Genomic DNA, 14508 nt, shown 5'->3' on the forward strand with positions numbered 1-14508 from the left:
TGCACTTTGCAAGTTGGTGTTCAAGGCCTTTATTGAACACCAAAGTTAAAAAAAAAACAATCAAGAAGGCTTAGGGGGTGTAGTACAGTGTGGGTTGCATGCACTTTTGCAACTCAGTGTTCAAGAATGAACTTGAACACCGACTTGCAAAAGTGCATGCAAGTTGCATCTGGCCAACTTTGAAACCCCCTATTATAGGACAAACAACTGACTCGGGATCTAATAATCTGACAATGGCAGCCGAAGTTGACAGAATAATTCTGAAGAAAGCCAATTTATTCATTGATCTGTCTGATAATCACATTTGATGCTTCTGCCACAAACTCGCGCTCATCCTCAACGCAGGACTGGCAGCAATATTAGTTGGAAAGCATGGCTTAACACAAGGGTGAAAGCGCTGCGCTGCATAAAGCGCAGCGCAGCGGTTAGTGCAGCGCGATTTGTGTGTGCTGCACTACCACTATGAAAAAAACTCAAGAAACTGGTGTCAGTTGACATGCAGTATACTGGAGTTCAGTCCCCCTTGAAACAAGCCTGATACAAAGCAAATCCCAGGGTGGTGCAACCTGGAATATTTGGAAGTTGCTCAACAGCCCAGGCTAAGCAGTATTTTAAGACTCTACTGAGCCACACCAGCTGCACCTTAACTTAGTGCACTCAATTTTGAGTTGCTCAGCTGGCACGGCAGTAGCACCTAGGTACATGTCAGCACCTTTGTCAAGCAGGAGGAATCCCCCCAGCCAACCAACTAGGCAAAATCCACCCATGTTGACCAAGAGGGATCCCTCCTGGTCAACTGATACTCCCGGTTGACTGATACATAGAATAGTTGTCTGGGAGGGATCCTGATACCTCCCAGACAACTGCTTCATACAATTTTTGACTGGGAAGAATCCCTCCTGGTTGACAAATATGTACATAGAACAGTCGACCAAGAGGGACCTCTCCCGGTCAACTGCTTCATACAGTACTTGACTCGGAGGGATCCCTCCCGTCCAACAAAGACATAGGACAGTCGGCTGGGAGGGATCCCTCCCAGTCAACTAATACATGGAAAAGTTTTCCGGGAGGCATCCCTCCTGGTTGACTGATAAATAGAATAGTCAACCAAAAGATATCCCTCCCGGTCGACTGCTTCATACAATAGTTGACTGGGAGGGATCCCTCCCAGTTGTCCGGGAGGGATCCCTCCCGGACAACTGATACATACAGTAGCCGACCGGGAGGGAATACATTTATCAGTCCTCCGGGAGGGATACCTCCCGGACAACTGCTCCATACAACAGTTGTCCGGAAGGGATGCCTCCCGGACGACTGTTCTATGTATCAGTCGTCCGGGAGGGATCCCTACCGGACAACAGGTTCATACAATAGTCGACCGGGAGGGATGCCTCCCGGAGGACTGATAAATGTATCAGTCCTCCGGGAGGGATCCCTCCCGGTCAACAAATACATTTATCAGTCCTTTGGGAGGGATCCCTCCCGGTCAACTGCTCCATACAACAGTCGTCCGGAAGGGATCCCTCCCGGACGGCTGTTCTATGTATCAGTCGTCCGGGAGGGATGCCTCCCGGACAACAGGTTCATACAATAGTTGTCCGGAAGGGATCCCTCCCGGACGACTGTTCTATGTATCAGTCGACTGGGAGGGATGCTTCCCGGAGGACTGATATATGTATCAGTCGTCCGGGAGGCATCCCTCCCGGTCGGCTATTGTATGAACCTCTTGACCGGGAGGGATGCCTCCCGGACGAATATTCCCTATATCAGTCGAACGGGAGGGATCCCTCCCGCAGGACTGATAAATGTATCAGTCGACCAGGAGGGATCCCTCCCGGTCAACTTCTCCATACAACAGTCGTCCGGAAGGGATCCCTCCCGGACGACAGGTTTATACAATAGTTGTCCGGAAGGGATCCCTCCCGGTCGACTGTTCTATGTATCAGTCGACCGGGAGGGATGCTTCCCGGAGGACTGATATATGTATCAGTCGTCCGGGAGGCATCCCTCCCGGTCGACTATTGTATGAACCTGTCGTCCGGGAGGGATCCCTCCCGGACGACTGATACATAGAACAGCCGTCCGGGAGGCATCCCTTCCGGACGACTGTTGTATGGAGCAGTCAACTGGGAGGGATCCCTCCTGGTCGACTGATACATTTATCAGTCCTCCGGGAGGGATCCCTCCCGGTCGACTATTGTATGAACCTCTCGACCGGGAGGGATGCCTCCCGGACAAATATTCCCTATATCAGTCAAACGGGAGGGATCCCTCCCGGACAACAGGTTCATACAATAGTTGACCAGGAGGTATCCCTCCTGGACAACTGATACATACAATAGTTGACCAGGAGGGATCCCTCCCGGTCGACTGATAGGTCGACATGGGCTGGTCGACATGAGTGCCCTTTCATCTAGCCTTGTCGACCCCGCCTAGGACGGGAGGGTTTACTACTAGTCGACATGGGCGCATATTCTGGTCAACCTGGTGGAATTCCCTCCAAGGGCTAGTCAACAAGGGCTTGTATTATGTGTATGGAAATACATCCCCTTGTTGATGAACAATGGGCACCAGTACAGCTCCGGAGCTTGGCGCATGCAAATACTGAGCTACAATGCTGAGCTAACTGAGCTGCCCTGTGATTAATCAAGGAATGAACGTGGATGTCCTGGAAGTCTCACCCTGGATTGCGCATGTCAACTGACGGCGCTTTCTCAAGTTTTTTTCACAGTGTACACTATTTTATAGCGCTGATCCCGCTGCGCTTCCGCCAATTGGCTTGTCATTTTTTTTTTTGAGATTTATAGCGCAATATTTTAGCGCCAAAGTAGCGCCATATCACTATTTTTTAGTGGTAGCGCAGCGCGCTTGCGCTATGTTAGCGGCTAATTAGCTGCATTTTTGCGCTATATGTATTACTGGTCCGCTTTATAGCGGGATGTATAGCGGGTGTGGGTTGGGGGGGGGGGGGGGTCAAGGCAAACAAAAAAAAAAAGAGGAGAAGCTATGTGGTATGGTTTATAGCAGGATTTATAATGCGCCTGGGGGACAAGGGAAACAAAAACCAGCAAGCCAAAACAAAAGCAACTACGTCGTTTGAAATTTGGGGTTCTTCTGAGCTGTGCCAATAATCACCTGGCAGTCATGAAATTCACCTCCCATCTTGACATTATTCCTGAGCCACATATAGCTGCTAATACACCTTTAGATCGTTTGGATTGCAAGCCCCAATCTCCCTGACCCGCATACATTGGCTGCAGCTGAAAAGGTTTGTTCAACCATTGCCGAGCTGGCTGCACAGGCCAGGTAATCCCAAGCCAATGATCCTAGAATGGGGAAGTCCTTGCAGTGTAACTATTCAAGAGAGTCGCGCATACTGGTTAGCCAAACATTATATATAAACATTATAACACACTGAGACGTAACTTCCACCAATCCAGCACCTTTCCTTTCCTATCCATAGGAAAGTTGCCCTTGTTGTAACGTTCCAATTTGGTGTTCACCTTGGAAGCTTTGCTGTTGGCCGGGTAGAAGTCAAACTCTTTTCCAACTGAATCAGCATCTGAATCTGATGCTACAGTAGCACCTTGGGTCTGAGCATCCTTTGGGGTGCCTGTTAGAGGTTGGGCCGCTTTCAGTTTGGCATTGCGCGTATTGAAAGTGTCCTGGATGAGGTTGTTGATTTGATACAAGTGACTTTCAAACCGCTTATTAAATAGCATCAGTCGCCAGGCTGGGTGAAGGAATGTTGCAATGATGACAGTATCACAATCCATCACGATTTTCATGTACTTGTCTGTCAGCTTTATCAATGGTTCAAACATCAGCAACAATGAGGAACTCTGGCCGGTGCTAGGCCGGCAGCAGTTCAGGGAGGGGAAAAAGAAAAAGCTAAGAATAGGCTGCGTATGCCCTCCGGGGTGATTGGCCGTGAGTTGAGCGCAGAGAGTCGTGTAGCGTTGGGGGGGGGTGATTGTCTGATGGCTGGAGTTGCGCGTCGGCGGTGTTTGTGTTGAGAGGGGAGCCGGGGATACTGCCGGCGGGGTGTGATCTAAACCAGAGAGTTGGAAAAGATTGACGTTGCGGGTGTTGAACTTAGAAGACGTGAGAAAACTCAGAAATACGGGCGGAAGGCGCCAGGAGTAATAGACTTTAGATTTGATGGAAGACTGAAAATTACGGTTCAGAGTCGGTCCATGCCGCTCCAAAGCCTGAGTTCAAACTGAACTCAAACCTTGGAGTTGGTGACATGTAGCAGACATCTCATCACAACCTAGCGCGCGCGCGCGCTACAACAAACAAAACAGCAGAAACAAAACAAAACAAAATGAAACAGAAACAAAACAAACCAACCCTCCTCATCCAAACCTGTCCAACGCGCGCAGAGTGAAAAATAGAAAGCAAACAACATGAAGAAAAGAAAACTGACCAAGGAGAACAGAAACAAAGGAAAAGAAAGGAGGAAGGGAAAGAAAACCTGAAACGCCTTGAGGATGCGCGCCACGCCGCGCCATTGAGTCTTGAGGAATCCTTGAGGGCTGAGACTTGAGGTCTTGATGTCTTGACTCTTGACGTCCTCCAGCGCGCGCCATGCGCGGCAAAAAGCTTGAGCCTCCGCGTGTACAAGATTGTCCACCACAACAAGGGTGATGATGAAGATTTGGCTGCTTCTGCCTTTTTTTCCAGATTGTCCCGGAGTTGAATGTACTCGTACAGGACCATGGGCAATAGAGGGCGGTCCCCTTCCATCCGCTTGGTCATCTCCAAGAATTTCTGCCGTTGCCAAATGATAAAATCATGTGATTGATCAGAAAAGGGGTTGTTCCATTAGAATGAAAAACGCTTACCTTCAACACTTTGTTCAACCTATTCAAGTCCTCCCATTCCGTTGTGGTTAACTCGTAAGATTTAAAAGTGTTCAGCAGCCAATTTCCCTCTAAACTTCTCCAAATTGTTCTCCAGAAGCTGTTTGATGAACTGAAATTGAAAAGTACACATTCTAATTTGAAGGAACTTGCCCTGCTGAAGGAGTTAAAGATTGAAAGCTCTTACCCGTCTACCCTTGTAAGCCCTCTGACAACTCTTGTAAGCAATATTCCATTGTATTCCGTAGCCACTGATAACACCACGACCTTTGTAGCCTAATTTTGAAGCCCATAGCTTCCACTCAGCCTGCTTCTGTGGCGAGGAGGCAATTCGCCGGCAGATGTAGTCAATCTGCTCAAGAACAGTGGATGATTGGCTTGAGTTCTGATTGCTCAATGTAAAAACAAGAGTACATACCTTCTTGAGAGTCAAACCTATTCCAGTACCACATTCCTCAGTGCTATTGTCTTCATTGTTGGCCTCCCAGCCATCCTCAATGTTATCAGGAAGTGCGTCATCTGGATTTACTTCGTTGTGATCAGATTCATTGTTGTTGATCACCTTGACAATATCATCACTGTTGGCCACTGTTTCCTCTTTGGTGATGGTTGCAAGGGTTGGAAGATATGGATCCACCTTCTTCGGTCGAAGTATTTTTTTTGAAAGCTTCAGCGCCTTGAGACCTGCACCTTTAATAAGAGCTATCACATGACATATACAGCGGTGATGGTTACTTTCCATGTCCCATTGGGTATAATTGACCTCCAAGAAGTTGGAGGCCACTTGCTTAGCCATTGTAACGTTATTGCTGCCGGTATGGAGCTCTGCTTGGTGCTAGGCCGGCAGCAGCGCTGGGAGGGGAAAAGGTGTTGTGAGACTGCCCTATTGGATGGTCCAGAAATGAGTCGTGAGGATTCAAAGTGATAGCTGGGGGGAAGTTGTTTTGAGGTAACGTCAAGCTGTGGAGTCTTGACGGCGGTTGTTGGTTTGGATGCATGAGGATTCTGGAAGGGACTGGGGGATCGGATGAAGGACTTGGACTCGGGATTCCTGATGATGATCAAAAAGGTGATGCCCTTATTCTTGGATCAGAATGGCATACCGCTCCCTTCCTCCAAGTTCTGCGAACTTGGACTCAGGGAGGCGACCTGTCACATGAATTTCATCACATCCTCTGCGCGCTACACGCACGCACAGACAACAAAACAGAAGAGAGAAAGAAAGAAGAGAAAAAAGAACAAAGAAAACACAACACAAAAGAAAGGAGGAATCAGAAAGATGAGAAAGAAAGAGAACAACCAGGACCAGAGAGGAATTAGAATAAGATAAAATGGAAATCACAAACAAAAAACAGAATAAATCCACAGCAGATGCTGTGTTAGGACCAAGAAGGATGGAAGGGAAGTGGGTGAGAGGGGAGACAGTGGAAATAAAAGAAAGAAGTTTGGGGATGGGAATGGAAAAGTGGGGGGGGGGGGGGGGAAAGAAATTGAAGGATGAGAAAGAGATGGGGAAGGGGAAAGTTCTTGAGGATGGGTGAGAATCTTGATGGTTGATTTTAGATCTTGATGCTTGCTGGGTATCTTGCTGATCTTGATGGTGGTGGCAGCAGACTGCTTCTGACTAGCTGACAACCAAATGGGTCACCACACAGGAGTCCGTGGTCTGTGCAAGAACGTAAGACCTGAAAGTATATCAGTTAATTTGTAACAGTTCAACAGCAGGAATCAGATCAAGAAAAACTGAAACTTATTAATTTGTGAAGTCCATGTTTGACAAGTGTATTAGCAAATGGTGATGCAAGATAGATACCGTTGTGATGCCAGGACACATATTTGATTTCCAGATGCTGCAATACGTAGGACCAGTCTTGGTTGATGTAGCAGCAAGACATACCAAAGAAGGCCTTGTGGCTGCCTTTTGTTTTCCAAATTTCCAAGACCATACATATCTTAGATTTGGAAGACTAGTGGAATCATGCTAGATTAAGTACGTGGATGCAATCTTGGAGGGAGAAATAAATAATAGACTCACTTTTATATCGTTGATTATTTGCGATTGCTGTTCAATATAAAGCTTGTGTGCATGTGAGGCAGCCCAGATGCGAGATCAGAGTTGAGTGTTGTGGAGTGCGTAATCAAAACAGACTTGGAGGAGGAAATCCTCAATTCTTTTCCAAGGGAGTGAGTTCCGTACCAGCCAGATTACAAGCAACTTGTTCATTGTGTCGTTGTTGAACATTCCTTTGGTGGTATATGCAATGAGGGTACCGGCGGTACTTGAAGTTGAATTGGCTTCAGTGGCGGCTTTAACGAGTTCGCTTGCTGTTGGTGGAAGTTTACATCCGGCCTCTATAGCCTTTGATTGTCCCGGGCAGGCTGACCTAATTGATCCCTTGTTGTTGGCGCCGTCTCAATGACTCTTCAGGTTTTAGTTGGAGTTTTCTTGTGCTAGGTACTCGTTTGGACACCACCGACAGGCAAAGGAGGTCGCATCTGCTTTCTGTAATACACATACATCATCCCTCAGAAGATCCTGCCCACTTGATTATAAAACTCCAATTTTTACCTGATTGGGCCCTTTGCCTTGAGGATAGAAGTATGCCCGAGGATGGTCAAAGCCGTCTTTGGTTTTACGCAAGCCCTTCTTCTTGGCCTTCTTGTTTTCTTTGTCAGAGTCCTGCGCAGTATCCACAACAACTTGCTGGTCAGTTTGTCTGGAGACTTGAGTCAAAGAACCCTACATATATTATGAATTGATTAGCACAAATATAAGTAGTTTTTTGCAGATGGTTAGAACAAAGCTACCAATCAAACACACCTTTGGCTTCTTATTAGGGAATTTGGCTGGTCCAGTTGACAAGGGCAATTCAAACTCATCCTCCCCTTGACCATTGATTTCAATTTCGCTGTCATCCGGTATTTGCCGTTGGGATCTAGTGGTTTTGGCTGGGACCGGCCCCGGCGGAACAAGCGCTAGACAAGAGTCACTCTGGGTGCGGACGTACCCAGGCTGTACAAGGGGGGTTTGGAGCCGGGAGGATTGCCTTCAAACGGATTACGGGTTGTTGTCCTGGGTATCCTGGAGATTGGGGGGTGTTGACGGAACTGGTTGGACTTGGTTCTCTGACATGGTCATGCACAAAGTGAATTAGGCTGGGGGTATGGGATGTGATGGAATGGAAGAGTAGCTTTGGGGTATACTTATAATATATGGGATATTATGCCCCAAATTAAACAGTGCTGTGAATTCTGTGCAAATTTTGTTGATTGGATCAACAAACATGGGATATGGGGATAGACAAGGATGGGTGATTAGACTCAGAGAAATGCATACGGCCAACCAGTGATGATAGAGGCTTGCCTGCTGCGCAGCCTAGTAGCATTTAGGGTTAAAAGTGCAGCGGAAAGTGCTGCGCAGCGGGATAGCGCGCTACACCCATCATAATAGCTGAATAAAGCGGAAACCCCGCTATAAAATAGCACATTTAGCGCAGTGATAGCGCGAAACCGCTGCACTAACGCTTATTGGCAGGAATAAATAGCGGAGAGGCGCTACATATAGCGTCAGCGCAGCGCCAGGCCGCTAGCGCTTGCGCTAATTGGCCCAAGGCTGTAGCGCAAGTGCGCTGCGCTGCGCTGCGCTAAAACGTGCTCTTTTTGCAGCGCAGCGCAGCGCTTCACCCTTGCTTAACACCCCCGAAAGAAAGTACTCTTGGTTTTGTGCCAGGCCTATCTCCAATTACCAAGGAGCTCAATGACATCAATATTTCAGAGTTGGATCCGATTGAAGAAGATTTTGATGTAGAAAACGAAGAGGTTGTAGTATCAGATGGCGGCAAGAGTGACCTTGAAAAGGATACTGCTACCAGTAGGATTGGTTTAATCTTGAAAAAGGTGAGTTGCATTGTTGTCCTCCTCAATTATTATCCATTTCCTCCCTTGTTTTCCATTCTAATTATATCACATGGTGTTTTTCCTCATCTTTGCTTCCAGGTTGATTTAGTTATTCAAAAGATCACTTCCTCATCATCCAGACAATTGGAATTTGATACTTGGGCAAAATAATTGGACTACACAGGGCCCAGCTTGATTGCAGGGTACAGCATCCAATGGAACCTGAATTACAAAAGTCGAGAACGTGCATTGAACGCTTGGAATGTGATTGAAGCTGCCCAAAAATGAACGCAACCAACAAGAACGTGAGGGGGGGGGGGGGGGGGGGGGAAATCACTAAAATGATTCTGAAATATCACGAACTGACTGGGAAGTAGTCAGAAAACTTAATGAAGTTCTTAGTGTGATTAATTCTAATTTCTGGATCTTGCTCATCCTTTATCATTTGCTGATGTTTTGCTAATAATATTCAGGAATTTTACTACCTTACTAAGAAGATGGAAGGAGATATTGAATTGGCTTCAATGATGCTTGCTGAGTACAGGTATCTAGAAGACTATCTCCGAAAGAAGGCAGCCTCTCTAGCCGAACCCAAATTTCAAATGATGATCAGCAAGATGCTTTTGAAAACCAAATCGTACACCACTGAGGCGCTGAATTCCAATATTGTACTGCTTTCCACGCTGCTCAACCCTTCCTATCAGCTCTCAATGATACAATTATGGTATCCCTCTTGCCACTCCTACGCAAGAGCCCTTCTTGAAGAGAAGTGTGACAAACAAAAACTTGAGTTTGATGCAAAAAAACCTCAGAAAGAGCAAACCCCAGAGCCCAAGGATAAGGTTGAAGCAAACAAACGGAAGCAGACTGTTGAGGAAGTTGACTTTTTTCCTGATGCTGTAGAATCTACTCCCAAAGACAAATTGAACGTATATTTGGGGGGGAAGTACAAACTGGTCCCTGCTCAAGCAGACCAATGTCTGAAGTGGTGGCAGGTGAGCTTTTCTTTTGCACTTTTATCATCCTTCTGAGTTCTTCCACTGATTCAATTGATCATGGTGCATTCAACTTGCAGAAACATGCCCACGAGTTCCCCATTTTATCTTCATTGGCCAAGGATTACCTCTCTTGCTGTGCAACTTCTGCCAGCGTTGAACAATGTTGTTCAGCAGCTCCGGACACTTGTGGACGTTACCGTGGTAGCTTAACTGCAAGGAAAATTGAGAGGTCTATCAGCTCACACCGTGGCTTTTTCAAGCTGTCAAGCCCACTAGTCAGTTTGAAGTTGCTCAAAATGTCATTTCAGCCATATCTGAAGAAGCAGAACACCAGAAAAATAAGAAGAATCCCAAGATTAGTGTGGTACATGAGAAAAACTAACCTCAGAAGAACTTTTTTCTTTTTGGGTGCAAATCTGTTGTGTATTGGAGTCTATTGTTGTTTATCAGAGTCTACCATTTTCTTTTTCTTCCAGTCTATTTTTCCCTTTGAACGTAAAAAAATGTGAATTGTATGAACCAAAAAAAGATTGGATTCAAACTCTCTCTCTTGTTAGTGTTTACAATTACTTGTCTTATTTTAACGCCACTAGACTTCCCCCAATGATAAAATGTCTGTTTTTCTCTATGAAACTGTGCAAGCTATTTACAGATTGTCATCCTCCCAATACCAGCAATATTAATGTATCTGTATGGTATCGCAAGATCAATACAATACAGGTTTCCAGATTCTTATGTATTGGCTTTGGTGATACAATACTGCTGTATTGTATTGCCTAGCTGATACAATACACTGTGATTGAAAAATCATGTATCACCCTTTTGATACAATAGCGATAAAAGAACCGGTATTGTATCATATCGTATCAGTTTCAGTGTTGATCCTAGACCCTTATAAAGTAATACACCACCCTTATAAATATAATATACCCTTACACAAGTAATATACCCTTATAACACTGCCTTACTTGATACACCACACCATCCTCCCTTCCATTCCTGGTTGAGACATATGCTCCCAATACCTTCCACCTCTTCTATTGATACACCACACCATCCTCCCTTCCATTCCTGGTTGAGACATGTGCTCCCAATACCTTCCACCTCTTCTATTGATAAACTCCCTCCACATCCCTGCCATCCTACCTAGTCATGGTCCTCCCTTCCATCCCTGATCATGCCGTCCATCCTACATAATCCTAGTCTGCTGTTCCATCCGTGATAACACCATCCATCATCCATTGGTCTGTAACACCTCCATCCCTCCCATTTACACATACTCTGCTTGTATTATATATAACTTCCTCCTCTTATAATGAATGATAGCTGTATCTATTCTGTCCCAATACCCCTGCAATGTGCTTTTGGCATTGTCACACCAATAGAGCACCACACCAGCCACAGAGGGCAGTAGACTCAATTACCGGTCTGCGCCGGCCACCAAGGGCAGTACACTCAATTGACCGGCACAGGCTGGCCACCAAGGGCAGTACACTCAATGACTGGCACAGGCTGGCCACCGAGGGCAGTACACTCAATGACCAGCACAGGGCGGCCACCGAGGGCAGTACACTTGATGACCAGCACAGGCTGGCCATTTAGCGGACACACCCCTCTCAATGACCAGCATAGACCGGTCATCAAGAGAGACACTCCTCTTGGTGACCGGCATAGACCGGTCATCAAGAGGATCCATCCCTCTTGATGATTGGTTTGTACTGGTCATCAAGAGGACACACCCCTCTTGATGACTGGCATAGACCGCTCATCAAGAGGATACATCCCTCTCAATGACCAGTCAGTCCTGGTCAACAAGAGGATACAACCCTCTCAATGACCGGTCAGTCCTGGTAATTGAGAGGATACATCCCTCTCAATGACCGGGACTGACCGGTCATTGAGAGGATACATCCCAAACCCCGGTCAGTCCCGGTGTGGTGCTCCATTCCAAACCACAAGTAGTATTTTATTGCTTCCCTTTACATATATTCATCATTACATTGCCTATTACCCCATAAACCTTCACAAATGCCTCATTATTATTGCATATTCAGATTCTACGCCAAATTTCACCTATAGTCACTCACACATAGTACCCCCTTATCTTCAGTGGTTCAATAGTTATAGAGGATATAAGACTTACAGAAAGCCTACAGTCTTCATTAGTTACAATACTCATTTCATTAGTAACTTACTTGAATCATTTCATTACATTCTTTTCACAGGTATATTCTCACATACTAAACTCTTTACATACATTGCTCATTATGTATTATGCCTATTGTACACATTACATCATTGGATCTGTGCTTACCCTTTTCAGTAGTGCTCATCATTACAAGTAGTTAATATGTTCACATCACTTTCCCCATTTGTACAATCTTTTATTCCCATAGCCAGAACCTTCCCCCATTTGTACAACCCTCATTCCCATAGCCAGAATTTCTCATTGTCTGTGCTCATCCTTCCTTCATGTAAGAACTGTCCTTCCCCCCTCACTTGTACCTTATGCAAAAGTTTAGATACAGAAATTATAGTGCCCATTCTCATCAACCCATTGCCATTGAATCATTGCCCTTGCTTTCCCCCTTCATCCATTGCCCCAACCCTCTCATCCTCAGTAGTCAGTAGTCAGCTCATAGTACTAGCTCCTAAGATCAAGTAGAAATCAGCCACACCTTTTCTTCTTTTTCTTAGTGTTACTCTCATCCCCTCAGCATTATTCAGGAAGGCAGCTTCATCAGCACCCTTGCATAGCTCACATTAGTACTAGTGTTGCTATCCATTTCCCTTCCAAGCTCTATTCTCACCTTTGAGTAGTTCCACACCGGTCATTGAGAGGATAAATCCCTCTCAATTACCGGGACTGACCGGTCATTGAGAGGATACATCCCTCTCAATGACCGGTCAGTCCCGGTCATCGGGAGGATACATCCCTCTTGATGACTGTTCAGTCCTGGTCATTGAGAGGGGCGCGTCCTCTTGATGACCGGTCTATCCTGGTCATCAAGAGGGATCTGTCCTCTCAATGACCAGGATAGACCGGTCATCAAGAGGTATGGATCTTCTTGATGACCGGTGTGGTAGACGGAAAAGTGAAAAATCAAAAGTTTTTTCTCATACATATATTTACTCACCCTAGGCCTCAAGATACCACCAAATAGACCTCATAAATGGATTCTACGGCCAATTTTACCCCTAGTCACCACTGGAAGCGTCACTGGAACCCCGCAGGATTGGAAGTTACACCCTCTTGGACCCTCATGGACACGGCCAGCCCCAGTCATCAACCTGTCACAACCCTCAAGTCACCTTTCCCAGGTATACACATACTCAGACCCAGACAAACACATAATCTTTTCTATCCCTCTTATCTCCACTGCTTATTCAGGGGACCAACCCCATTTCTTCTGTATTTGACATGTCCCCGCCTCATTTATGCACTCCTTGCAGCTGCATGCAGTCTTCTGACCCCATTTCTGCACTCCTTGAATTAGTCTGACACCACTCATGCACCCCTTGCATGAAGTACCTCTGTATTTGACATTTCCCCGCTTTGTTTATGCACTCCTTGCATAGTATGACCTCATCTTTCATTTCTCACCCCACTTTTTGTCTGTATTTAGTATCTTCTGACACCACTTGTATGCAGCCCACCAGCTAAAATCCCTCACATTTGTCTATATAAGGAGCTCTCTCCCCCCCAGTTGTTTTTCCCTCAGCTCAGTATTCCCCAGTTATTTACATACCACCCTTCACACTTACCATCACCTTCACACATCACTACAACCCTTATATTTGCAAATAACTACTGAACTCACTCTCAAATCTCACAACCCTGTCATCGAACAACTTCATCTGGAACTAGACCAGAACTATCACTTGATTAAAATTTGCCAAGCTTAGCTTGGTGGGTCTTGTTACCTGATAGTATAGAAGGGAAGAGTTTGCACCTCCATCATCCCCTTCTCCATTCAGCAAAAGGGTTTCACAACCACTTTTGAGTCTTACACCGGTCTATCCTGCTCATCAAAAGGACAGATCCCTCTCAATGACTGGTACATACCATTCATGGAGAGAGATATATCCTCTCAATGACTGGTCTATGCCGGTGTGGTGAGATCAATCAACCATCAACAGCGCCAAATTAGTATAGTTTTATATAATAAAGTTCAGTACAAACTACATATTAAATATCTTTAGTACAAATACTTTACATGAAATCTTTTCCCTCAGATTTTACGTCTTTTTATCACCCAGAAAACCTGTGATAGCCCACTCAGCAGGAATAAATCATGCCACAAATTAGTGTTGAAACTCGAGCGCGCTCTGCGGCACATGCGGCGCATCTCTCAAGATCAAGCGCCTCATTTGCAAATCTAAGGGTTAGGGTTAGGGTTAGGGTTAGGGTTAGGGTTAGGGTTAGGGTTAGGGTTAGGGTTAGGGTTAGGGTTAGGGTTAGGGTTAGGGTTAGGGTTAGGGTTAGGGTTAGGGTTAGGGTTAGGGTTAGGGTTAGGGTTAGGGTTAGGGTTAGGGTTAGGGTTAGGGTTAGGGTTAGGGTTAGGGTTAGGGTTAGGGTTAGGGTTAGGGTTAGGGTTAGGGTTAGGGTTAGGGTTAGGGTTAGGGTTAGGGTTAGGGTTAGGGTTAGGGTTAGGGTTAGGGTTAGGGTTAGGGTTAGGGTTAGGGTTAGGGTTAGGGTTAGGGTTAGGGTTAGGGTTAGGGTTAGGGTTAGGGTTAGGGTGTAGGGT

General features: G+C 46.0%; 1 protein-coding gene across 1 annotated transcript; it reads right to left on the minus strand.

Moving 5' to 3' along the window:
• Window positions 1-3574: 3574 nt before the first annotated feature.
• Window positions 3575-5661, minus strand: PtA15_4A883 (uncharacterized protein; the record flags this gene model as incomplete). The annotated part of the gene is made up of 2 exons (XM_053168813.1): window positions 3575-3613; window positions 5284-5661. 2 exons carry the CDS (start codon window positions 5659-5661, stop codon window positions 3575-3577), a joined length of 417 nt encoding a protein of 138 aa, XP_053019985.1.
• Between the last annotated feature and the right edge of the window lie 8847 nt (window positions 5662-14508).

Source organism: Puccinia triticina, chromosome 4A, assembly GCF_026914185.1.
Source record: "Puccinia triticina chromosome 4A, complete sequence".
Lineage (NCBI taxonomy): Eukaryota > Fungi > Basidiomycota > Pucciniomycetes > Pucciniales > Pucciniaceae > Puccinia > Puccinia triticina.